Source organism: Ctenocephalides felis, unplaced genomic scaffold (genome assembly GCF_003426905.1).
Source record: "Ctenocephalides felis isolate EL2017-DRISC unplaced genomic scaffold, ASM342690v1 CF-g0.4_SCAFFOLD_00845, whole genome shotgun sequence".
NCBI classification, from domain to species: Eukaryota; Metazoa; Arthropoda; class Insecta; order Siphonaptera; family Pulicidae; genus Ctenocephalides; species Ctenocephalides felis.
Genome location: NW_020536999.1, coordinates 79596857 through 79622429, shown reverse-complemented (window position 1 = coordinate 79622429; position 25573 = coordinate 79596857). Strand labels below are relative to the sequence as shown.

Sequence of the window (25573 nt, the reverse complement as noted above, 5' to 3'; positions counted from 1 at the left end):
TTGCAAGCTGAATAGGTGTCTGAAATCATAAAACAAATAATGTACATGAAATTAGATTACCTAAGCTCTTAGTAAATAATATTCTCACCGCAAAACCCAATACAAGTAACGGGTGCTTATATCTTGTGCCATCAGCGTGAAAACGCGTATATTTATTATAGATTAACACTGAGGAAGTTTAATAAGCAAAGTATGTAAATCAAACACCAACAACTATATATCAAGAAACGTTGAATTTATTTAATAATATAGAAACTAAGACGAAGATTATGTATTTTATTGTGAGTTGTTATCTCGAGGGCGTCCGCAGTACAAGAGAGCGATCCTTGTCGTCCTCGATCGGATTTTGCTTGGAAGGGCTTCGGAAGTCTTCGGAAGGCTCCGGCGTTTTCAAATGTTACATTCAAATAGGAAAATATTAAAATTTTATATAAATAAAAATGTTGAGCTCCAAACCTAAATAGAAAAAATATGAAAATTTTATATAATTTCACCAATTGGCCCTCACCAAACTCAGTTTTTCTAGATGTTAGGTCATAATAATCTTTGGATAAATGTTTATTTAGTATTAAATTTTCATGGGCGATTAGGTTGGTGGATTTGATTCTATGAGTGAGCTCATTAGCATAATTATCATGATTAATATAAGCGACCTCTCCCTTTTTATAAATTTTATCATTATTATGTACAACGCATATACTTGAGCTATTTGAAGATTCTAAATTATCATCTAACATATCTAATTTAAATGTAGGGATTTTTAACTTAACTACGTGATCATTGAAATTAACTATATTGACAAAACAGCTTGAATTTACAGGCGAAACTAAAGTACTATCTATGAACACACCTTTGGATAATTCAGATTTTTTTATAATTCCTACAGTATTTATATAAGGTGCTACTTTTAAAACAATTTCCGAACATGGATTTGATAATTCTGATTTTTCTATAATTCCTACAGTATTTTTATTAGGTGCTACTTTTACAACACTTTCCGAACATGGATTTGATAATTCATATTTTTCTATAATTCCTACAGTATTCATATTAGGTGCTACTTTTACAACACTTCGAGAACATGGATTTGATTCAATTGTTGGAAAGCTCAATGGTATTATTGTATTATCACTAAATTTTAATATCGAATCTAAAATGTTTATAGTGCCCCCAAATTTCTTCAAAAATCAATTCCTTTTATAGGCAGGTCATCTTTACTTTAACTATCTGAAATATAAGTCGAATAATTTTATCTCTTAAACAAAATCTAATTGTGGCTCTACCTATTGTATCTTTAACTTTACCTGAAACTCCTGTGAGTTTCATTCTATCACTTATGCTATGCTCTATATCTAAATTATCTTTAACTGTTGAAATCTTAATTGAGCTAATCTCTGCCCCTGTTTCTACTAATAAATTTATTTTATCGCTAACTGAATCTAAACATTCTATATTTACAAAAGCTAAATTATTTCTAGTGTTACCTAGACAAGAAATTTGAGCGGGTTTAAAATTTAGACTCTAGCGTATTTTCTAAAATAACATATGATCAATTTGATGATGTATTAAAAATAATTATAAAGCCACTATTTATTACTTAAGTTTTGAAACTAAACTCGTTAATATATTTATCTCAGCGAAGTCCATTTTAAATTCATTTTGTTGCTCGATATATTAAGTTGAGCATAGGACGATCTGTTAATAGTATCACAAATAACAAATATATGTTACGTAGTAAAAAGATACCATTTAAAAATACAATAAAAAACAGTGTGTTCAAAAATATATTTTCAAATTACAATTGCGGACTATTAGTAAGATTTCTAACTCAATTATATGTTACAATCATCATTTACCATGCTTTTATATTATATCTTATATTATTTAATCTATATGTTCTATAAAACACTGTTCAATTTTCTTCATAATTAACTTGAAAAAAAATACTATTGGCTTGTTTGTTTTCTTTTTTTTTGAATTTATGAAATTAAATTCGCCTTTGGAATTTTGTATTCAGCAATTTTCCCATTCATAACGTTTTACAAAAGATAAAAAGCACATTGATTCACATAATTAATTTGATAAGTAGTTGTAATTTAATTTTAATTAAGAAAAAACAAATTTTAATTAAGGAAATTTTAATTAAGATTTAAGCCTATAATTTTTAAAAATCCGGGACAAATATTGATTTTGAAAAAACTCGGATCAAAAGATGAAAACTCGGATCAAAAGATGAAAACCCGGAACCGTCCCGGATAAGCCATAATATAGGGGGTCCATGACAAAACGAAAAATATCGCAAGGGGTCCACGGCACAAACAAGTTTGGGAACCTATGATTTAGAGCTTTACTCGTCTCAGGTTTACTAGTACTAGTAGTATAGTGGGTTTACTTGTACTTGGGACAGGATTGTCATATGAATTGTCTACTATGTTTATTTTAGCACGTTGTTGTTTATTATATAAACATCTACGGCAATCTTTAATAACCCATGTAGGAAACCCCCAGGCTTGACGAAGGGGCCAAGCTAGGTCCAGTAATGGGAAACCTAGCTTCGGCATACCAGTATTGGGCCATGCTTGGGCCAGGCTACTTAACCCAGCCTCGGCCAAGCCAATGATTTTCTAGACTTGGGCCAAAACTGGGTAACCCAGCCTTGGCCATGCCAAAGATTAACCATGCTTGGGCCACGCCTGACTAACCCAGCCTTGGCCGTTCAATGATTATCCATGCTTGGTCCAAGACTGGGTAACCCAGCCTTGGCCATGCCAATGTTTACCCAGACTTGGGCTACGGCTGGCCAACCCAGCCTTGGCCGTTTGATGAATATTCAGGCTTGGTTCAAGACTGGGCAATCCACCCTTAGCCATGCCAATGAATACCCAGGCGTGGGCCAAGACTGGCCAACCTAGCCTTGGCCGTTCAATGATTATCCATGTTTGGTCCAAGACTGGCTAACCCAGCCTTGGCTATGCCAAAGATTAACCATGCTTGGGCAACGACTGGCTAACCCAGCCTTGGCCGTTTAATGAATATTCAGGCTTGGTTCAAGACTGGGTAACTCAGCCTTGGCTATGCCAATGATTACCCAGACGTGGGCCAAGACTGGCCAACCCAGCCTCGGCCGTTCAATGATTATCCATGTTTGGTCCAAGACTGGGTAACCCAGCCTTGGCCACGCCAATGATTACCCAGACATGGGCCACGACTGGCCAAACCAGCCTTGGCCGTTCAATGATTATCCATGTTTGGTCCAAAACTTGGTAACCCAGCCTTGGCCATGCCAATGATTAACCATACTTGGGCCACGACTGGCAGTCTTGGCCCAAGTCTAGAAAATCATTGGCTTGGCCGAGACTGGCTAACCCGTATATATGCTCATTTATTATTACATTGACCTTTCAGTTTTTTTTAAAATTGTTTTTGTTTTCCTACAGTAGTAACATTTGATTATGTTATTATAACATTCGATTATATATAATTTATTTCTTTTAATGAATTTTTCTAATCGTTATATTTTTAATTCTAAATCTTCCTATATATTGTAAATTTCTTTTAGCTGAATGATGAAACACATCTAGTCTCAAAACGTATAAAAAAATTTAAAATAAACATCTCTAAATTTTAGCATTGGCTGTTATATTCAATTCAATATATATACATATATATATATATATATATATATATATATATATATATATATATATGAAGCAGTTTATGGATTGAAACAGTTTTGGTATAGTTTGTTATTGTTTATTCGCAGTGAAATATAGGTACAATATTTATATCGTGCTGTATATCTCTTCTGGCTGCCGAACGGTAGAATAGGCCTTTTGCTTCGATGGCGGGTTCTTTTATTCAGGCCTGAGACGGCCATCTTGATGCGTGCGCATTCCCAAATGCTGCAGGCCCGTATTTAATGCAGGGCTGTACTTGGGTGTCGCCGCACAGCCCCCAACGGTGAAAAAGAAAGAAAATTATTATTCTTTATAATTCTGAAATCGTACCTGCCGTCCTCGTCTTGTTGTATATTTTTCAGATGTGACGTGCTCTGCTGTTGTGCGTTCTTCGGCAGTCGTGTATGCAGGCTTCAGTCTGTCTTTAGAAAAGGATTTTGGCTGGCCCAAAACGTCCAGTTTAAAAGTCTTTTCACCTCTTTCCAAAACCTTGTAAGGTCCTTTATAAGGTTGCGTCAGAGTTGGCTTTATCATATCTTGCCTGATGAAAACATGACTAGACTTGTCCAGATCTTTATGGATAAAATTCTTTTTCGGGGTATGAGATGAAGTAGGCTGTGGCTTTAAATTTCTAAAGATCCTATGTAATTTATCCATGACGGTTGTAGTTGATATGCCCGTGTGATCTTTAAAAAATTGACCAGGAAGTCTCAAAGGTTCTCCATAGGTGAGTTCTGCGCTAGAATTCTTTAAGTCTTCTTTAACAGCTGAGCGAAGTCCTAATAATACCCATGGTAAAGCCTCTATCCATGAATGATCCTCATGGCACATTAGAGCTGCTTTCTATGTCCTGTGTACTGTCTCGATTAAACCATTTGATTGCGGGTGATAAGCTGAAGTTTGTATCAAGTGGATTCCACATGCTTGTGCGACATTTCGAAATAGTGAGGCGTCAAACTGTCTTCCTCTGTCACTTGTGACTTGTGCTGGAACTGCGAAGCGTGAGACCCAACATAAAAGAAATGCATGTGTTACCGTTTCTGATGTAATGTCCGGCATTGGATATGCTTCAACCCATCGAGTGTATCGGTCTATGGCAGTTAACAGATAACGATAATTTTTTCAAAGAGGTAATGGACCTACTATATCAATATGTACCTGCATGAACCTTGCTGTTGGCACATTGAATTCCTTAATGGGTGTTACGGTGTGCCTGCTTAATTTACTCCGCTGACATTTCAAACATTCTCTGGACCAAACCTTACAGTCCCGGCGGATGTTTGGCCAAACGAAGCGCTGTGTCACTAGTTTTATTGTTGGTCTAGGTCCTGGGTGACTTAAATTATGCAGGCTGTCAAAAATTTTCTTTCTTAGACTTACAGGTACGAATGGTCGTTCTCTTCCTTGAGATGTATCGCAGTATATGGAGTAGTTTGTTCCTGGAATTTTCCGTTTTTTAAGTTGTAAGGCAGTTTTCATCGATAAATATTGTTTAAGCTCCTTGTCCTCCTTTTGAGCTTTTGCTATCTCGGTAATTTCCAATTGGGAACTGATTGATTCAATTCTAGAAAACAAATCAGCCGGAATATTCTTTGTCCCGCTCACATGTCTAACATCTGTCGTGAATTGTGACATATATGTTATCTGATTGAGTTGAACTGGTGGTAGGCGGTCGTGTTTTTGCTGAAAAACATACATAAGTGGTTTGTGGTCGGTGAACCAAATAAAGTTACGACCAATGATTTGATTCTTGAAGTATTGGAATGCTTTATACCCTGCTAAAAGCTCGCGGTAGTACGTTGGCCACGTTCTTTGTTTTTCAGAAATTTTCTTCGAAAAATAAGCGAGAGGTTTCCATTCACCGTTTGTATATTGTTGTAGCACTGCACCCACGGATTTGTCTGAAGCGTCTGTAAATAAAGCAAGTTCTGCATCAGGCAATGGATGCGTTAGTAAGGTAGCTTCAGCGAGATTCTTCTTACAAGCTTCGAAACCTGCTGTAAGTTTTTCATCCCAGTCAATTTGGGTTGTGTCCTTCGATTTAGGTTTTGATAATAAAACTTGTAAATCTGCTTGATATCTGGCAGCATTCGGACAAAATTTTCGATAAAAGTTTATCATGCCTAAGAATCTCCGTAATCCTTTTATAGTTTTTGGTTTTGGAAAATTTAACAATGCGGTTATCCTCTCTTTTGGGGGTTTTGTACCATGCTCCGAGATGCAGTATCCTAGGAATGTAACTTCCTTAGCGCCTAGAATGCATTTAGATGGGTTTACTACTATACCATAATCTGCTAAACGTTGGAACAACCTACGGAGATGGTGTTCATGTTGTTCTTCACTTTTGGATGCGATTAGAATATCATCAATATATGGAAAACAAAAATCTAATCCACTGGTTACTTCGTCCATAAATCTTTGGAAAGTTTGCGCTGCGTTACGTAGGCCGAATGTCATGAAGGGGAACTCAAATAAACCAAAAGGTGTTGTAATTGCCGTCTTGGGAATATCTTCATCGTAAACAGGTATCTGCTGGTATGCTTTCTTAAGGTCTATTATTGAAAATATGTTACAACCTGATAAGTGTTGTGAGTAGTCACTCATGAGCCTGACTGGGTACCTATCCGGGATTGTTCTTGCATTTAATGCTCGGTAGTCTCCACATGGTCTCCATGCATCGTCTTTCTTTTGGACTAGATGTAACGGTGATGACCAAGGGCTACTTGATGGTCGGGCAGTACCTAATTGCACCATTTCTTCAAATTCCTGTTTGGCAATTTTTAACAGCTGAGTTTTTAATGGACGGGTTTGTGCTACCACTGGTGGACCAGGAGAGGTTTTGATATAATGTACTGTTGTATGTTTTATTTGACGTGGAAGTCCTGGCGGTCGCGTCAAAGAAGGAAATTCTTTAAAAATTTCACTAAACTTTGATTTGATATTAACAGTTTTAATGCTTCCCTTTTGAATGGTTCCTTTGTTTATTGTCTTTACCTGTAGGTTTGTAGTACCGTCTACTAGTCTTGAATTCTTTGTGTCGACAATTATGTTGTAATATGACAGAAAATCTGCGCCTATTATGGGTGTTGACACATCAGCAATAACAAAATTCCAGATGAATTTGCGCCTTAGACCTAAGTCGAGATTCAACTGTATATCTCCATATGTACGAATCTCGGTATTGTTTGCTGCAGACAGTTTGTAATCGGACTCGAAAACTTTGCGTTGTACAAACATACGTGGGTATATACACAGATCACTACCTGTGTCTATCAAAAATTGTACTTTGGTTGGTTTATCTGAGACGAACATGCGGCGTGAAAGTGTTTGACAAACACTTGCCGCATTTAGTGCCTGTCTTCTTCGTTTCCCGACATTTTGCATGGTTGCGTGCATTTCTTAGCTTTGTCTCCAAATTTGAAGTGGTACCAGCACGTATCAAATCTTTGCCTGCTACCATTTCTTTGGCGTGAAAAACTTCTTGTGCGCGAGATTTTCCTAGAACGAGAATTATGCCGATATCTAGGACGTCTATTTTGCAATTCAGCTACCATTTTTGTTAGGTCTTCTACTCGTTTTAATAATTCAGACGTTGTACTGTCGGTAAGGCTTGTGGCGGCTACCGTTGGCGCGATGTTAACCTCACCGATGCTATCTGCTATGGCGGCTAGGTCTTCAATTTTCATGGTCGGATGTGCCTTTAATATTTGTTGTGTATGCGTAGGTAATCTTTGTAGCCACAAGGTTCTTAAAATGTTCTCATCTAGTAGTGGACCGGCCAATGATGTTAGATGTCGTAAAAATTGCGACGGTTTTCGATCACCCAGTTCCTCTTGCTGTAGCAACCTTCGAATCTTTTGGTCCTGTGACTGTGATAAACGTTGTATTATTTCTTTCTTTAACTTAGTATAGGGTTCGACTTTCGGTGGATTTAATATTATATCTTCCACTTCACTGGCTAATTTGTCATCTAAATATGATAATATAAATTCATATTTGACATCTTCTGTTTTTATTCGTGATCGATTAAAATGTGCCTCGATCATCGCGAACCATAATTGAGGTTTTTCATACCAAAATGTTGGTATAGGCCTCGCAATTCCATGTGATACGCCTGCATTTGCGTCGTTTGGATTTTCTGATTTCACTGTCTTATCTTCTTCACTCATTTCACAAATAATTGAGAAAAACAAATTAAATATTCACTAAAAAAAAATGTCACTGAATGTTCAAAAAAAAAAAAGAAAAATTACATTTCTTATAAAAAAAATAAAAAATGTTGTTGAATCTTGAATAAATAAACTTAAGTTAATTCACTATTGTTCTGTTTTACTCACGTCACCAACTATTATATCACGTCACTGAGTATTATATCACGTCGGGGTTACCATATGAAGCAGTTTATGGATTGAAACAGTTTTGGTATAGTTTGTTATTGTTTATTCGCAGTGAAATATAGGTACAATATTTATATCGTGCTGTATATCTCTCCTGGCTGCCGAACGGTAGAATAGGCCTTTTGCTTCGATGGCGGGTTCTTTTATTCAGGCCTGAGACGGCCATCTTGATGCGTGCGCATTCCCAAATGCTGCAGGCCCGTATTTAATGCAGGGCTGTACTTGGGTGTCGCCGCATATATATATATATATATATATATATATATATATATATATTAACACAAACAATAATAATATATTTAAATATTTTTCGCACAAACTTTATTTCATATAGTTGTGAAAAAAATGACTCAATGTTATTAAACATTTTTGAAGTTTTTTGACTATTATTTTCAGTCAATTATTTTAATTGTTAGATTATAACGTTATTAACGTTAGTAATATATTATTTTCTTCTTTCATTATTTTTATTTGCCATATCGGAATCCTTTCGAAAAAATTATATAATTACAGGGCTCATGAAACTTCGCGAACGTGGCTTTAAGAAACACAAACATATCTACACACACCATCAAAAGTCAATACTATTTGCGGTTATCTAAATTCTTATTAATTATAATCATATGTATTATTTAGTATAATAACAATTATTGAACAAAGATGTTTTAAGTTATGCGAAATTTAAAACTTGAATTAATATGAAATTTTACAAGTAGTGGATGGCGCCAGATATATGGACTTCGCAGGCGACCGGCGCCCCGTGGCGCGGTGTTTGACTGTCGCAGGAAAAAGAGACACGTGGCAATATATTTAGACTCTTTGCATAAATATATCATTGACCAAAATATTAGAGAAATTAGTGAAACAAAATATTTGGCTATTAATATCTGTTTTCGAAGACAGGAAAAAACGATTTGTGTGTGGCATTATGGGTCAAGTGTACGAAATTTGAGTTTTACGAAGAAAACGCAATATATTTTTCTGGGCAATGTGTTTTAAATCTTTTGAACTAGACTATCAAAACAAAATACTTGAAACAACTCAAAAACTGTTTATATATGACTACACAATACGGATATTTGACAACTAATACGAATGTTTTTTTGAACGAGTTTTTTCTATATCCAGGGTAAAGAAAATGAAACAAACACAACAAGTAAATTAAATCCAATTTTAAAATAAAATTAATTACATTTTTTGTAATATCATATTCAGAGAAAAAAATAGAACGAACACACACAACAATTAAATGAAATCTGATTTTAAAATCAAAATAATGCTTTTAGCATCTTTTGTTACTTCAACTCCTTAACCCGACTTCTATGAATACCACTTATTTATATTTAGCTTATTTAACTTTCACTTTAAACTTTTAACGTTATTTTTTAAAACACGTCTAGTACATGTTTTAATTTAACTTCTCACGTTACTTCAACTTCTTAACCCGACTTCTATGAATACTCTGTAATTACCTGTGGAAACTAAACCAACTAACTACACTTATTTACATTAAGCTTATTTGATTTAACTAATTAGGATTACAGGTGTGAGGTCATGACTGTACGTAGGTAAGCCTAAACTTTATCGTACTGATGAATCTTTATTAATTACTAACGGAGTAGCGAATATGCAAAACGGTGTATATACACCGTTTTACATATTCTACACATTGTACATATTTAGAATATTGTCAACTTTGTAACAGAAATTATCTATATTATATATTTATTTTTATTATATATAATATTTTATAATGTGATAAAATATATACTTGAGCTGTAAAAAATTACATTGATGATAAGCCTTTTGGCCGTTCAATGATTATATATACCTGGTCCAAGACTAGGTAACCCAGCCTTGGCCATGCCTATGATTTCCCTGGCTTGGACCAAGATTGACCTGCGTTCGTTTATGTACGGCATGGTTCTATTATTTTGGTTTATAACGCTCCGTCGTCAGCCATACTTGACTTTTCATCGAAGCTTTTAGTCTGTAAAGTTTGCTTATACATCGTGTGTTATTTAGTCAGTAAATTTTTTATATATTTTTTACTAGTTTCTGAGTCACAGTTATTTTCATTATTCATTGCCGTTTAAAGTAATCATGGGTACCTTAGAGTTCAAAGGTGGCGCGCGTTAAATAAAAAAAGAAAAGTTTTAAATAAAGATAATCAAGTAAGTCTTAACGTTAGTTTTGAAAATGAGGATAGTGATCTTAGTGATACAGACTCGTGTAATCTACAAGAATTTATTAATAACTTGGATAACGTCTCTAGTGATTTTGACAGTAGTAATAATGATAGTTATTCAAAAAGTTGTGGCATCAGCGCTTTTTTGGACAATTATAATGATGACAAACTTTTAGATGGTTCTTTGCAAAAAAACAGTGAAGAAATAGTAACGAAAAAAGCATTAAAAGAAAAACTTTGCTGTTGGACATTAGATAATATGAATATGTTGACATTAAACTTAGTAACAGAACTATTGACAATATTACGAGAAGATGGACATGAGGATTTGCCAAAAACTTTGAAGCAGTTATTAAAAACGAACTATTGCCGTCCAATGAAGTCAATTGTAAGCAAGCGCGAAACTAGCGGAAGTTATATTTATTTTGGTATAAAACATGTACTAGAAAAAATAATATTTCCTGATATATATATATATATATATATATATATATATATATATATATATATATGGAAGATACTATAGCAGTTTAGCTTCATATTGATGGAATTTCTATTTATAATAACTCTTTGATTCAAGTATGGCCAATTATTTTAAAAGTTTACCACCGTAATTATGAAAGTAGGCCTGCAACAATCGCATTGTATTGTGGTGACTCCAAGCCTTATTCTGCAAAAAATTCTCTCAAGGATCTTGTAAAAGAAGCAAATAAATACATTTCAGAAGGAATCATTTTAAATGAGATTAAATATTCGTTCAAAATATGGTCAAGATTTGACCAGGGCTTTTATTTAACCTGGGACCCTTCGGGGTAGGGGATACAATTATATGAGTATAAATACCTGTAACATATAATAATAAGCGAGTCTAGCAAATGTAATAAGAGAAGAAGGTTGTAGAGTGTAGTTCAATATATGTCATAAATTAAATAGTGGTTTTATTCACATCTTCTTATGGTGATGAAATATTTATAATTTACAGTCCACTCAATATCAAATTAATCAAAGTGATCCTCACCATAATTGGTCCATTTCGAGCCGAATTTTAGATCAAAATTGGTCACATTATGCCAAATTTTAGATCATAAATTGTCGATCTGATCCGAATATAAAAACTTCGAAGTGAAATAATATACTGTGATTTGTGATTTTGATCTGTAAGTCATCACGGATTTGAGACAATCGGTCAGTTCGAGAACCCGACTGGAGCAAATTGCTAGCCAATGTAGCATTTCAATACAACTCTTCAAGATCTCAAAGGACGACTGCTGCGTATTGTTTAGAACTATTAACAATACTGCGTACGCATAGCTGGTTCCTGCAGGAAGTTTATTCAACCATTGGAAGCAGATTTATCTTGGCCACTAGTTGTTGGATGCTGCAAATGGACACTCCTCCAGAGAAATATCAGCTAAGTCGATTTATTTGCTAGATTTCTATTGTTTCTTATTGTTTCTGTTTTACCAGAATAATATTTTATGGATTTTGCTTCATTTGTCGAGCATACAACATTAATGTCATGAAAGAAATAGTCTTATCATAGGGATATTGTTAATAATTCAATAGTATTAGTGAATGTTTTTATCATTCTTTACCTTGAATGTCAAGTGCTTTGTTGGAATAATTGTTGAAAATGTTGTAATTGAAAATTTTGAGATACTAGTCTGAATATTAGATGTCATTTAATTGCCATATATAATTTAGTAAAATCAATTGTAACAGTTAACGCGTTCCATAACATTTCGGTAAAATTATTTTCATAAGTTTTAAATTATAATTATTATTTTTAATATTTTTCGAGTTTTCGTGATATTTAATCAAAATGGCAGAATTAAAAAAGTTATTATCTAAACGCCAAAATATTAAAATTAAATTTGAAAAAACCTTGAGTAGGGATCTTCAAGGAGAGCCTACAAATTTATTAAACGTTTTAAAAACGCGGCATGAAAAAGATTATTTTAATTTTGAAAATATACAAGATTTAATTAATGAATTATCTGATGAGCACACTTCAGAAGCGCAAGTGATCGATGATTTATATATAGAGGTAATCTTTAAATTAGAACGTTTGTTAAGCACAATTTCAGAGCCCGTTAATAAGAAAAATGTAGATAGCGAACCGAAAATAAAGTTGCCCGACATTTCGATACCAAAATTTGACGGATCGTACAAAAATTGGATAGGGTTTAAAGAATTATTTTATGCAACTATTCACAATAATGATAGTTTGTCTAACGTACAGAAATTTTATTATTTAAAAGGACAGTTGATCGGAGAAGCCGCAGAAGCAATTAATAATTTGCAGTTGAGTGACAGTAATTACCAGATAGCGTTAGATTTATTGTGCGCGAAATTTGAGAATGTTTTCCTAATTACTTATTCCTATTTACAAGCATTAACAGATTTACCTTCACTGTCTAAATTAAATTCATCAAACATAAAATCTGTTTCTAATAACGCTCAGCAAATTATTAATTCGCTTAAGGCTATTAACACTAATGTTGATAATTGGGATCAGTTGTTAGCCTTTTTATTATTGAATAAATTTGACATAAGTACTAGGGTTAAATTTAATAGTTGCAGATGCCAAAAACAGTTACCGACGGTGTTGGAAATTTTCACGTTTTTAGACCAACAAAGAACGGCATTGAAAATATCACAAGGAATAAATTTAAATACCTTAAATAAATACAACTCTACAGAGAGGAAATCCTTATTGTCCCGATCGAATAATGTCGACAATGCATGCGCTTTATGCAATAATAATCATTATTTGGTAAATTGCTCCAAATTTCTTTCTATGGCATTATCTGATCGAGAGAATTTTATTAGCGGCAACGGATTATGTTCTAATTGTTTGCAAAGGGGACATTTACGACATAAATGCTTTAAAAGGTATAGATGTGGGATATGTTCTCAGAAACATCATAGTTTGCTCCATAAAGATAAGCAAATAAATATTAATCGGACAGGTATAGACGAACCCGACAATGCTAGCAATACGTCTAATACGGTTATGAATACAAATCTCGCGACGGGGGCTGCGTTCTTACCTACAGTAAATTTGTTTGCGAAAGGTAATAATGGAAGCCGTGTTAAAATTCGAGCAATATCGGATTCAGGTTCGGAAATTAATATAATATCAAAATCGCTATTTAAAAAATTGGGCGTGAAATCTCAATCAACGAGCCTTAAACTGCACGGTGTTGATGGGACTTCAACGCAATAAAATAATTTTATAAATTTAGAAATATTGAATGAAGATAACACATTTGTAAAAAAAATAAATGCATTTGTGCTCGAGAAAATATCGAGTCCACTACCTGCGCAGCAAATTCAAATTTCTAAACTAAATCTGCCAATTGGATTAATTCTTTCGGATCCAAACTTCAATAAACCTCGCGAAATAGATATGCTGATAGGTGTGGATACGTTTTTCGAAATTCTCGGTAACGAAAGAATTATTCTAGGTCTCGATAAGCATGTTTTACAAAAAACGGTATTCGGTTGGACACTAGCGGGTAGATATGAGAAAAATATAATTAATAGTAAAGCTAATATTAATCATATATCCCTCGCGGAGTCACTTACAAAATTTTGGGAAATTTAAAGCGTTGGGATTTTCCTCCATGAAATATCGACTGAAGATCAATTGTGTGAACAACACTTTTTAGAAAATTTTTCGCGAGACCAAGTAGGACGGTATACTGTAGCATTACCTTTGAAATCAAATACAAATTCAGAACTAGGTTCCTCGTTTTACCAAGCAAAAAAAGGTTCGAACACCTGGAGTCGCGTTTACAAAAAAATAAATTTCTAAAAAAATCATATGATCAATTTATTGATGAATATATTCGATTGGGTCATGCAAAGGAGGCATCATTTAGCGACACAAATAAATGTTTTTATTTACCACATCACGCTATTTTTAAAAAGGATTTGGATAAGATTCGCGTAGTATTTGACGCTTCTGCTAAGACTTCTAGCGGCAGATCGCTGAATGATGCTTTGTACACAGGTCTTAAATTACAACAAAATATTTTTGATATTTTAATCAGATTTAGAATGTTTAATTACGTATTCACGGCTGACATTATGAAAATGTTTCGGCAAATACGCGTAAGAGAGGAAGATCAAGATCTTCGACGTATTTTATGGCACAAAAGCCACAATGAAAACTTATGGTACTGCATGTGCACCATTTCTCGCAAATAGATGTATACAACAATTAGTCATTGACGAAGGCAACGACTTTCCTTTGGCGGCAAATGCTTTGCGCAATTGTTGCTATGTAGATGATATAATGACGGGAGCAGATAGTATTGAAGAAGCAATTGCTTTAAAAGAGGAAATTATTAAACTTTTTCGTAAAGGTTGTTTTGAACTTCACAAGTGGGCCGCGAATGACCCGAAAATCCTAGCTTCCGCTTCTGCGGATAAATCATTAATTAGTTTAACAAGTGTTGATACGCCGTTAAAGGCCTTGGGTCTGCAATGGAACCCATCTGACGATTATTTTCAAATTAGCTCTGACGAAATTGAGATAGTTGAAACTCCATCCAAACGCCACATTTTATCTTCAATTGCTAAAATTTTCGACCCGCTCGGTCTTATATCACCCTTCGTAATTATTGCAAAAATTATTATACAAGATACGTGACAAATTAAGGCTGATTGGGATGACCCTCTTACAGATTCTTCTATTTTATCGCGATGGAAACAGTTCCAATCTGATTTAAAAAATGTAAACAATATTAGAATACCGCGATCTATACTTCTCAAAGAGCAACCCTTATATGTTGAATTGCACGGTTTTTGCGATGCCTCTACAAAAGCATACGGCGCATGCATATACCTAAAAGTTATTTATATAAACAAAAAAATAAACGTACGCCTAATCTGTTCTAAATCTAGAGTGGCACCGATAAAACTAATTACCTTGCCGCGTTTAGAACTATGTGCTGCCTTATTGTTAGTACGGCTATATACATCAATTAAACCTTTACTGACACTTCAAATTGATAAAACATTTCTATGGAGCGATTCAAGTATTACACTTTCATGGATTAATTCGGATCACACAAAGTTAAAACTATTTGTAAGTAATAGAATTTCGGAAATTAAAAATCTCAAACTAGTAAATTGGCAACATGTACCGTCAGGAGACAATCCAGCTGATATTATTTCGCGTGGAATTTCGGCGGATAAACTTCAAAATTGTAATTTATGGTGGTTTGGGCCTGAGTGGTTAAAATTAGATAAAAACTGTTGGCCAGAGAATTTTAAAGTTAACGATTCCGCAAACGTACCGTGTGAAATCAATTCAATTATTTATTTGTGCACTCCGTCTTGTAACGAAACGTTTGAAAAATTTTCGTGTTTTAATAAGTTACATAGAATAATTACATATTGCGTTAGATTTATTAATAATTGCAAGATTAAGCGTGAGAAACGGCAAATAGGGCCGCTTAATGTGGCAGAGTTAATTTCGGCTCATGAAATTATTATTCGCAAAACACAATACGAAAATTTTAAACCATTAATAGAATCGATTAAATCAAATACAGGTGTTAAAACTACAGATAGATTTTTACTTCAGTTAAACCCATTTTTAGATGAAAATAATATCTTAAGAGTAGGGGGGCGACTAGAGAATGCGAATATTCCATATAATCAAAAACATCCAATAATATTGCCGAGTAAAAATCATATAACAAATTTAATCTTATTACAAGAGCACCAGAGGCTGCTGCACGCAGGTGTACAAACTGTTCTTGCAAATATTCGATTACGTGTCTGGCCTATAAATGCGAGAAACACGATCAAACATATTATTAAAAATTGCGTTAGGTGTCATCGATACAATTGTCGTCCTGTACAACAAATTATGGAAAATTTACCGAGTGACAGGGTTAGTCATTCCAGGCCCTTTGTAATCACCGGCGTAGACTATGCCGGACCTATTACACTTCGTGCAAGCCGATTGCGCAAGGCTCAACGATTAAAAGCTTATATTGCGGTATTTATTTGTTTCAGTACTAAGGCAATTCATTTAGAGCTGGTAAGCAACCTTTCAACTGAAGCCTTTATCGCGGCGCTGAAGCGTTTTATTTCTCGGCGGGGAAAGTGTATCACAATTTATTCAGATAACGGCAGAAACTTCATTGGGGCCCGTCACGAATTACATGATTTATATAAACTTTTTAAAAAAGACAACACGCGTTCTGAGTTGATTGAGGCAGCATCTATACATGGAATTGACTGGAAATTTACACCACCTAGCGCACCAAATTTTGGGGGTTTATGGGAGAGTGCTGTCAAGCTAACTAAACATCATATTCGTAGGGTCATTGGTAGTACTTTATTAACATTTGAAGAATTTTACACGGTGCTAACTCAAATTGAAGCGATATTAAATTCGAGACCGATCACTGGCGTTTACGATGATGCATCAGAACCATCCTTTTTATCACCAGGTCATTTCTTAATTGGCGACGCGTTAACTGCTTTTTCTGAGCCAAGCCTCAAAGAAATAAATATTAATAGAATGTCAATATGGCAAAACTTAACTTACATAAGAAATTTATTTTGGCAAAATTGGTCAGTAGATTATTTAAATCAATTGCAAAGACGTTATAAATGGCTAGTAGAAACACCTGATTTAAAAACTAATGATGTAGTTTTATTAAGAGAGGACAACTTGCCTCCATTAAGTTGGGCCTTAAGGCGTATTATTAAAATTATTTATGGAAGTGATAACAAAGTACGTGTCGTACATGTAAAAACAAAAACGGGTGAATATGTACGCCCTGCATCAAAAATATGTCCTTTACCAAAAGGAGATTTTTAATATTGTTTATTAATATATCATGTAATGGTTATACAACTGATGTATTTACTGATATTCCTGTATATATGTTTATGATGAGGATATGTTTGGATAATTTAAGTAAAATGTTATCTTTTTATAATTCAGAGTTAATGTTAATCGTATTCTTTGATACACTTACACATGTATGTTTAGATGATCTGACTAAAATGTATTATTTGCAATTTTTATTGTTCAATTTTAATGTTAATTTTACTTTTGATATATGTTCTACTAATTACTAATTAAGAAATATATAATAAAATGATAGATAATAAGTTACAGGGTAAAAGATATTAGATAATAAGAATTCATATTTTTGTAATATTTAATCAATTGTTCAGCATTAATTATAATGCAGGGCCGGCAGTATGGTCAAGATTTGACCAGGGCTTTTATTTAACCTGGGACCCTTCGGGGTAGGGGATACAATTATATGAGTATAAATATCTGTAACATATAATAATAAGCGAGTCTAGCAAATGTAATAAGAGAAGAAGGTTGTAGAGTGTAGTTCAATATATGTCATAAATTAAATAGTGGTTTTATTCACATCTTCTTATGGTGATTAAATATTTATAATTTACAGTCCACTCAATATCAAATTAATCAAAGTGATCCTCACCAAAATATTTTGTATTGTTGCTGACTCTCCGGCGAGAGCTTTTATTAAAGCAATAAAAAATCCAGGTGGTTTTTTTGCATGCGAAAGGTATAACAAAAAAATCGCAAGCGTGTTTATCCTAATACAAACTGTGATTTGCTAACGAAATAATCTTTCATAAGAGAATATCAACCACAACATCATTTAGAGAATTTTAAAACTAAATTATCAAAATTTAAAGAGTTTGATACTATCCATGCGTGATGTCGTCCTTGATTCCATGCATTTACTCTACCTTGGAGTAATGAAAAATATATTGGAAAAATTGTTAGTAGTAAAAAACACAATGCTCGGCTGAAAAAACCTAAAGTAAACCAGTTGATGAATATTATGCAATCTATAGCATCACATGTTCCGGTTGAGTTTGAGAGAAAACTGTATGATATTGATCAAGTTACTAAATGGAAAGCTACTCAATCTCGATTTTTTTTATTTTACATTGGACCAATTGTTTTCAAAGACGTGTTATCTCAAAATAAATTTCGGCATTTCTTATTATTATTTGTCGCGTGTAGAATTTTAAATGATGATTTGAATGCAGTAAAATACGTTGAATACGCTCAAGATCAACTAAAACTTTTTTTACTTTGTTGCCATCTGAATACGGTGAAGATGCGCAAGTTTTAAATATGCACAATTTATTACATATTTCAGACGATGTTCGTCATTTGCAAGTGCCTCTAAGTGAAATATCAGCATTTTGGGGTAAAAATTACATAGGTTTATTCAAACATTTGGTTAAATCACCTTATAAACCACTGACTCAAATTATGAATTAGAAACGGCTGATCAAATAAAAATAATTAAAAAAAAACAATTTATGTGAGTGCATTTATGGACATACCTGCGAGACTGTTGATTTACATGAAAAGCAATATATAATGGTAGAAAAAGTTAAACTACGTGGTATCACTTTTACTTGTAAACATCCAGACAATATAATTCAATTGAAAGATGATAAAATATTTGTACAATAGCAGTTTATTATATTGTATATTAAATATACAAGAAAAGTACGTTACTCAAGAAATAATTGATAATATATATGGTATAGTGGAAAGTAAAAGTAGAGAAGTATTCGATTATCCAACAACATCAATTGATGTAGGTTTAACAGAAGTTACTTCTTGAAAAAAACCTAAAATATTGTTAAACCTCACTTGTGTGAAACTTAAATGTATATTATTATTATTATTAAATGTTATATTATTGAACAGTTTGCAATAGCTTTATTACATGTTTAAATTTATTGCGCTCTCGGGCGCGCATCAGTCAGTTATTTGAGTTTTATAAGATAGGTCGTAGTGCAACGTGCTTAAGTGATTATTTTTTTATTATTGTGTTATTGTATTATAAATTTTGAAAATGACGGGAAATATTAAATTGTATGCAGTGGTGGAATTTGATGAAACTAAAAACAATAAAAAAAATGGTAGAGTTAGTTTTAATAAGTTGGCTTGATGAGGATAATTCTAAGTGTTTATGGCCGCCAAAAAAAGATCAGAATAAGGTGATGAAGTGGGTGGAACTTGATATAATACCTGACGAGGAGACATGAATAAAGTATCCAATCAAAATTATTAGCAAAGCTAGTAAGTATTTATGTACATCAAATACTTTAATCATAGTATTATCTCTCGAAATAAATTTTGCACAATTATTTTTACAATAAAAATAATTGTGCTCAATGTTGTTGAAATTGTGTAATATAATTTATTGACGTTTCAGAGGATTATGCCCAAGGATTACGTCGTTTAAAAAGATCATTTAAAACAAATGATATACAGACCACTGATAATGAATCAAACACCGAAAAAGATAGTGAGCCTGTTTTATTAAATTATAAAAATGTCTCTCACTTATTATCGCAAAAACGGCCTTTGAACAACAACAATAATGGTTTAAATAATTCAGAACTCTCTGGAGGTGAAGTTGAAATTGATGCAAAAGCTGCAGTTGATAGTACAACGGAACCCAAAGGTATTTCTTATGTTTTACAGTATTTGATATCATATGATTCAGATATCAATTGAAATATCATTCAAGCTTTTGAAATTACGTGTGATTAGTATTAATTGTTGTGATAAAAATATTGTAATATTCTAAAATTACAATTAAAAATAAAATTATTCCTACTCATACACTAAAAGTAAAATTACATTTACTCACACAGATTGTCTAATTGTAAAATAACATAATCACGATTAGGGAATGCAATACCGATGGAAAATTTCAATATCGGTAATTTTTCATTTTAAAACCGGAATACCGAATTACCGGTATTTTTATTATCTTATAGTAATATTAGTACAAATATAAAAAATGTATATACAACTACAACTATATTCAACTAAACAATAAAAACAATAAAATAAAACAATAAATTTATTGTTTTAAATAATAAATTAACAAAATTATATCGAATTTAATTAACTCATTATCACTATCGAGTATATTGAGTACTTTTCACCAAAAACAAACCAAAAGACGAAAAATTCATAAAAGATTATATTACATTATTATGATAAACTGTATGGTCTGTATCCGATGTGTTAAATTAGCATAATCTCCAATATTTAAAAAAAAAAAATTTTTATACTAATTTAAGATCGGAATCTTTGTTGAGATAAATATTAAGTTACTATAAATGTTGAGTATTGTTATTTAAAACAATGTGATGCTTCTATAGTATTTTCAAACTTCGAAACGTTTTCGAAAAATAATATTTTATAATTGTAATAAGAAGCTAAAATATTTAGTAATTATCATAATTATTATGTATAAAGTAAAAAAAAATAAAGATTACGCAGGGGTGATCTGTATGATATAAAATATTTTGGCACAAATATCACTTAAAAACTGTTACATTTTTACATAAGATGAAACAAACATCATCATTTATCAGTCCAATTCTATAAGGTTGTCAAATATCTCCCTTCCGCCTTTTTGTCTTTCGAGTTTCAAGCAAAAAAGCGGAAGGGAGATATTTGACAACCTAATATTTATTGTAACACGATATGTAGCCTTTTTGTTTATCCTATAGAATCACTTGAAGATATAGCTGTTTATGCGATTATGGAATTTAAAGATAAATTTGTTTCGAGAAATTTAAACCTCAATGTAGTATGTATCAAATAGCGCTTATGTAAAAATACCGAAATTTTGGAAATTCAAAAACCGTTTAAAAGATATTGGTTGGGAATCGTGCTGATTAGTTTTTAGTAAAAATCGGCCGGACCCTTTTCTTGTAATAAAGTGTTAAAAAAAAATTCCGGCGATTTTCATGAATTTTTTTTTGTGATCTCGGATTTTCATGAATTATTTTTTGTGATAGATATCATATTCTTCTAGATCATATTAAAATATTACGGCTATACGACAAGTCGTTTCATTTTGAAAATCCGAGCCGTTTCTGTGTAATTTGGAAAAAAATGTTAAACTTTTTGTCCACATTTAGGCCCATACTACCGATTCGATTTTAAAAAATCAAAAACTGTTCGAAAGATATTAGTTGGGAATGAGGCTGATTAGTTTTAGGTGATAATCTACCGATCTAACTGTTAAAAAAAAAATTTAAGCCGATTTCTGTGGAACTTTTTTTGGTGATATATATCATAGTTTTATAGATCTTACTGAAATATTGCGGCCTTACGGCAAGTAGTTTAATTTTGAAAATTCATCAAAATTTGAGAAAATAGTTTTTTTGACGTTTGTTATAATTAAAATTAGACGATTTACTTGGTATAACGATAGCGTACTTGGACTTAATGATCATACTAAACCATTAAAGTCCCACGGAAACTGGTTCAATTATAAAAAATATTGTTTTTTGAATAGTTGCGTTTAGAAAATACTCCGAGTTAACGTGTTCGTTCGTTTTCAATTATATGTTATAAATCCACTCGGAATACTTTTAATAATTCATAAATCAATTTTTTTTATTGATTAAGTCGATTATTTACATATGTCGGGAAGTTTATGTAACTTGCCTCAAGGCAAAATACCAATACCAACTAGTTTATTGTACAATTTTTAGATATCCAAAACTATGAGCAACTGGCGCTATTTTTACAAAATACAATTCATCTCGAAATGACGAAATTAAAAAAAAGCTTGAATTATACCATCGCACAGGAATTCAAAAAAATGTTAGAAAATGTTAGAAACAAGCAAAGAGCATGGAGTATCATCGGCGATGTCTTGCCCTGTTTCTAGCCTTCGAGAACTCCTTGAAAAAAGACGAGGAAAAATAAAATGCGTTGGCATTTATAAATTATTTAGATATATTCTACAAATAAAATATTCACAAGTCATTAAATTTTTACTTAAAATTTAAAACAAAAAATGATATAAATATCATTTACAAATATGAATTATAATTTAATAAAGAATTTATTTTTATAGACCGACGTATTTCAAATGGTTTCGGCGGATTGTACTAAGTATGTAGAAGATGTCCACAAAATAATGGAGAAAATTTAAAAAAAAAGAAGTTCAGCTAGGATATAGCGGGTGTGAACGTGAAGTAAAATGCGAGGGAAAAAAAGTTTTAGAGAAACTGAGAGTTACAAAATTATGGAAAGTAAGTCATTGTTTTATTCAAATATTTATTTATATTAATTATTTTTAGTATTATTATCATTATTATTATTGTTTATTATTGTTTCAGAATTCATTATGACTAAATACAAATCTTCACCAGAAAAAATTGCGGTGATTTCTTCCGTTAGTGCTTTTCTGTCCGGAGCAAAAGACAGAGAAGGTGGACGTGCTCAGCGGAAGTAATTATACATGTACTATTAATGCATTTTGGCACACCTTAGAAAAAATTTATGTGTGTGTGGGTGTGTGTGTATGTGTGGATAAAATTTTTTGCCGACGATTTTGGGCGTACGGCACAACCGTTTTGAATGATCCAAAAAACCTTCAATTCGTAATGATAGAGAAAACTGGTGGTTTTTGACAAAGACAGGTTCAGCCATTTCAGAGTTACGAAGCAAAATGTGCAAAAAATGGCAGAAAGGAAAAAGAATTTTTTTTTTAATTCCCATTTTTTTTTTGAATATCGAAAATAATTTGAATTTTAATTCTAATTGTGGCTAAAGTTCTCTAAACACCTCTTATATACTTACAATAATTAATTTTAACCATGAAATTCTGTTTATATAATTCTTATAAATATTAGACAATGTCCTTATTTTAAATCCAATTAATTGAGTTAAATAAACGTCGTTGTCCAATTCGTAAGCTCTTACATTAAGTCTATTAAATAAAAATAATTTAACTTACATTGCGGCAACCGAGCCCAGTTCAAGCGTGTCAATTTTAAGGATGGCGCACTCAAGGCAAATAAGCATGGCCCAGTCGTGGTAATCGATCCCAGCCCAAGCCTGTCAGTCATGGCAATCAAGCCTGGCCCAGTCCTGGCAATCAAGCTTGGCTCAAGCCCAGCTCAGTCATGGCAATGAAGCCTGGCCTAGTCCTGACAATCACGCTTGGCCCAAGCCTGGCTCAGTTATGGTGATCGAACCTAGTCCAAGCCTGGTTCAATCATGGCAATCAACCCTGGCCCAGTCCTGGCAACTAAGCCTGGCCCATCGTTATCACTCCAGATTTCTGCCAATGCTGGGCCAAGCTTGGCTTATAAGCTTGGCCGAGAGTTTGTACATAGTTGGGCCAAGCCTGGACCAAGCCTGGGCCCGTGGTACTTTCCCGTATGGGTAGTACGGTTTTGTATATTAAAGTCTTGTTTGCGTATGACATTTTCGATTTTCTGCCAATTAGCCAGTACAGTTGTTTGAATTTCTTCATTGTTTGTTTGCTTTTTTGTTTGATATGGAGACCCCATGTGAGTCTACGTTCTAGATGTAGTCCTAAATAATCAATGCTGGTACTGGGAGGAATTTCGATGTTATTTATAAATACGGCCTCACAGTTTTGAGTTCTCGTTGTTAACGTGATATGTTTTGATTTGTCTTCATTTATACTTACTTTCCATCCTTTGAGCCTTTCTTCAAGTGCAAATAGATGTTTTTGTAAGTTTAAAGATGCGATTACTGGATCTTGATGTGTTGCCATGATCATTGTATTATCCGGGAATTTACCCGTGATTGTGTTGTTATGTGTTGGTAAGTCGTGTGTATATATTGGTGATAAAAGTAGTCCTAATACACTACCCTGTGGTACTCCCGATTTTATTAGGTGTAAATCTGATACTGCATCTCTTGAAGTATCTACCAGTCAAGAATGACTTCAGTGTTATATATAATTGATTTGGTAAGCAGTTTTTAATTTTGGCTATCAATCCATCATGCCACACTCTATCGAATGCTTGTTTTACGTCGATGAATACCGCAGAGCAATACTCTCTGTCTTCAAAAGCTTTTTGAATGATTGCAGTTATCCTATGAGCCTGTTGTATAGTGGAGTGAGATTGTCTAAAACCAAATTGATGATCTGGCATCGCGGTAAGATTCTCTTGTATTCTTACTAGTAATATTTTTTTCCAATAGTTTAGATATAACCGGTTGAAGACTAATTGGTCTGTATGAATTAGCCATATGACTAGGTTTACCTTGTTTTTGTAACATTACTTCAGAGTTCTTTAGGTCCTTTGGCCAATATCCCTAACGTTGCACTCCATTGAATATATAAGTCAGCATTATTAGACATTTTTTTGGCAGTTTTTTCAAAATTTTAGCATCCAATAGATCAATTCCTGGACATTTCTTGTTATTTAAGAATGAAATTTATCTCTTAATTTCTTTGGTGTAAACTGTTTTCAGTAGTGCCTTTAATCTCATTAATTTCATCAGATACTCGCGGTTGTTTACTATTTTCATTTGGAGTAAATACGTTTCTTAGATATTCCGCAAACATATTCGCCGTTTTCTTGATCACTCCTAGTCCATGGTCCTTCCGAATCTAATCTTATTGCCGAGTTAGTTATTATAGGTCTTCTAGTTTTTTTAATTGGCGTGCAAATCGTGTTATCATACTTGTTAAGATTTGTAATATAGTTCATTATGCCAATTCCTTTCCACTGTTTTAATTCATGTTTAAGTTTTCTTGCTTGTGTTGTCGTGCTGGTTATGACTTCTTTGCCAAACATTTCTTGCCTTTCGTTTTTCTTTTATAAGCTGCCTAATTTCCATTGGTACGTTGATTTCCAGTTTATGTTGCGCTAGTTCTGGTGTGGCAATCCTAGCAGCTTGTTGAAGAGTACCTATAAATTGTTCCGTTATTTCGTCGAGATCGTTTTCATTTTTAATTCTCACTTAAAGGTTGATTTTTGAATAAATTACATTTCTGAAACACTCCCAATTCGTTTTGTGGTTGTATAGTTTGCCTTCTGTTTTATTACATTAGTACTTAGGGTCAGAATTATGGGCGTATGATCCGAAGATAAGTCTTCATTACTTTCTATATCAATATAATTGCTTGAAATGTTTTTTGTTATAAAAAAATCTAGCAGATCCGGTATCTTCTGTATGTCTGTTGGCCAGTAAGTCGGACTCCCAGTTAATATTATGGTGTAGTTTTTCTCATATTTTAACTCTGCTAGTTGTTTACCTTTTGGAGTCATGAGTCTTATATTCTTTATAATTGTTTTTCTTTAGATTATATCGTGGAGGGCAGTAGATGGCTGAAACAATCATATTGTGTTCGCAACTTTTTATTTTAACTGACGTTGCCTTATGGTTTTGTTGATATTTCGATAACTCATAGTGTTCTATTGATGATTTTATTAGAATACCAGCCCCAGCGTGTGCTGTGTTG

The 25573-nt window shown here is 33.1% G+C and overlaps 2 protein-coding genes across 2 annotated transcripts; one reads left to right on the top strand and one right to left on the bottom strand.

Annotated features, from left to right (window-relative positions):
- Window positions 1–7024: 7024 nt before the first annotated feature.
- LOC113390619 lies at window positions 7025–7846 on the bottom strand. The gene has a single exon (XM_026626876.1). The coding sequence runs from the start codon at window positions 7844–7846 to the stop codon at window positions 7025–7027; it is 822 nt and encodes a 273-aa protein (XP_026482661.1).
- Window positions 7847–14433: 6587 nt separating this feature from the next.
- Window positions 14434–22579, top strand: LOC113390608. Its single transcript, XM_026626869.1, has 4 exons — window positions 14434–14635; window positions 15830–17056; window positions 19523–19774; window positions 22464–22579. Exons 1-4 carry the CDS (start codon window positions 14434–14436, stop codon window positions 22577–22579), a joined length of 1797 nt encoding a protein of 598 aa, XP_026482654.1.
- Window positions 22580–25573: the final 2994 nt, after the last annotated feature.

What these genes read in the sequence shown, in the direction of transcription:
- LOC113390619 (XM_026626876.1), bottom strand. Translation starts at nt 7,846, where the DNA reads ATGAGTGAAGAAGATAAGACAGTGAAATCAGAAAATCCAAACGACGCA.
- LOC113390608 (XM_026626869.1), top strand. Translation starts at nt 14,434, where the DNA reads ATGAAAACTTATGGTACTGCATGTGCACCATTTCTCGCAAATAGATGT. An exon ending in TATTAAACTTTTTCGTAAAG is followed by an intron (nt 14,636 to 15,829) that starts GTTGTTTTGAAC and finishes AATCAAATACAG; the next exon opens with GTGTTAAAACTACAGATAGA. An exon ending in ACATGTAAAAACAAAAACGG is followed by an intron (nt 17,057 to 19,522) that starts GTGAATATGTAC and finishes TTGACGTTTCAG; the next exon opens with AGGATTATGCCCAAGGATTA.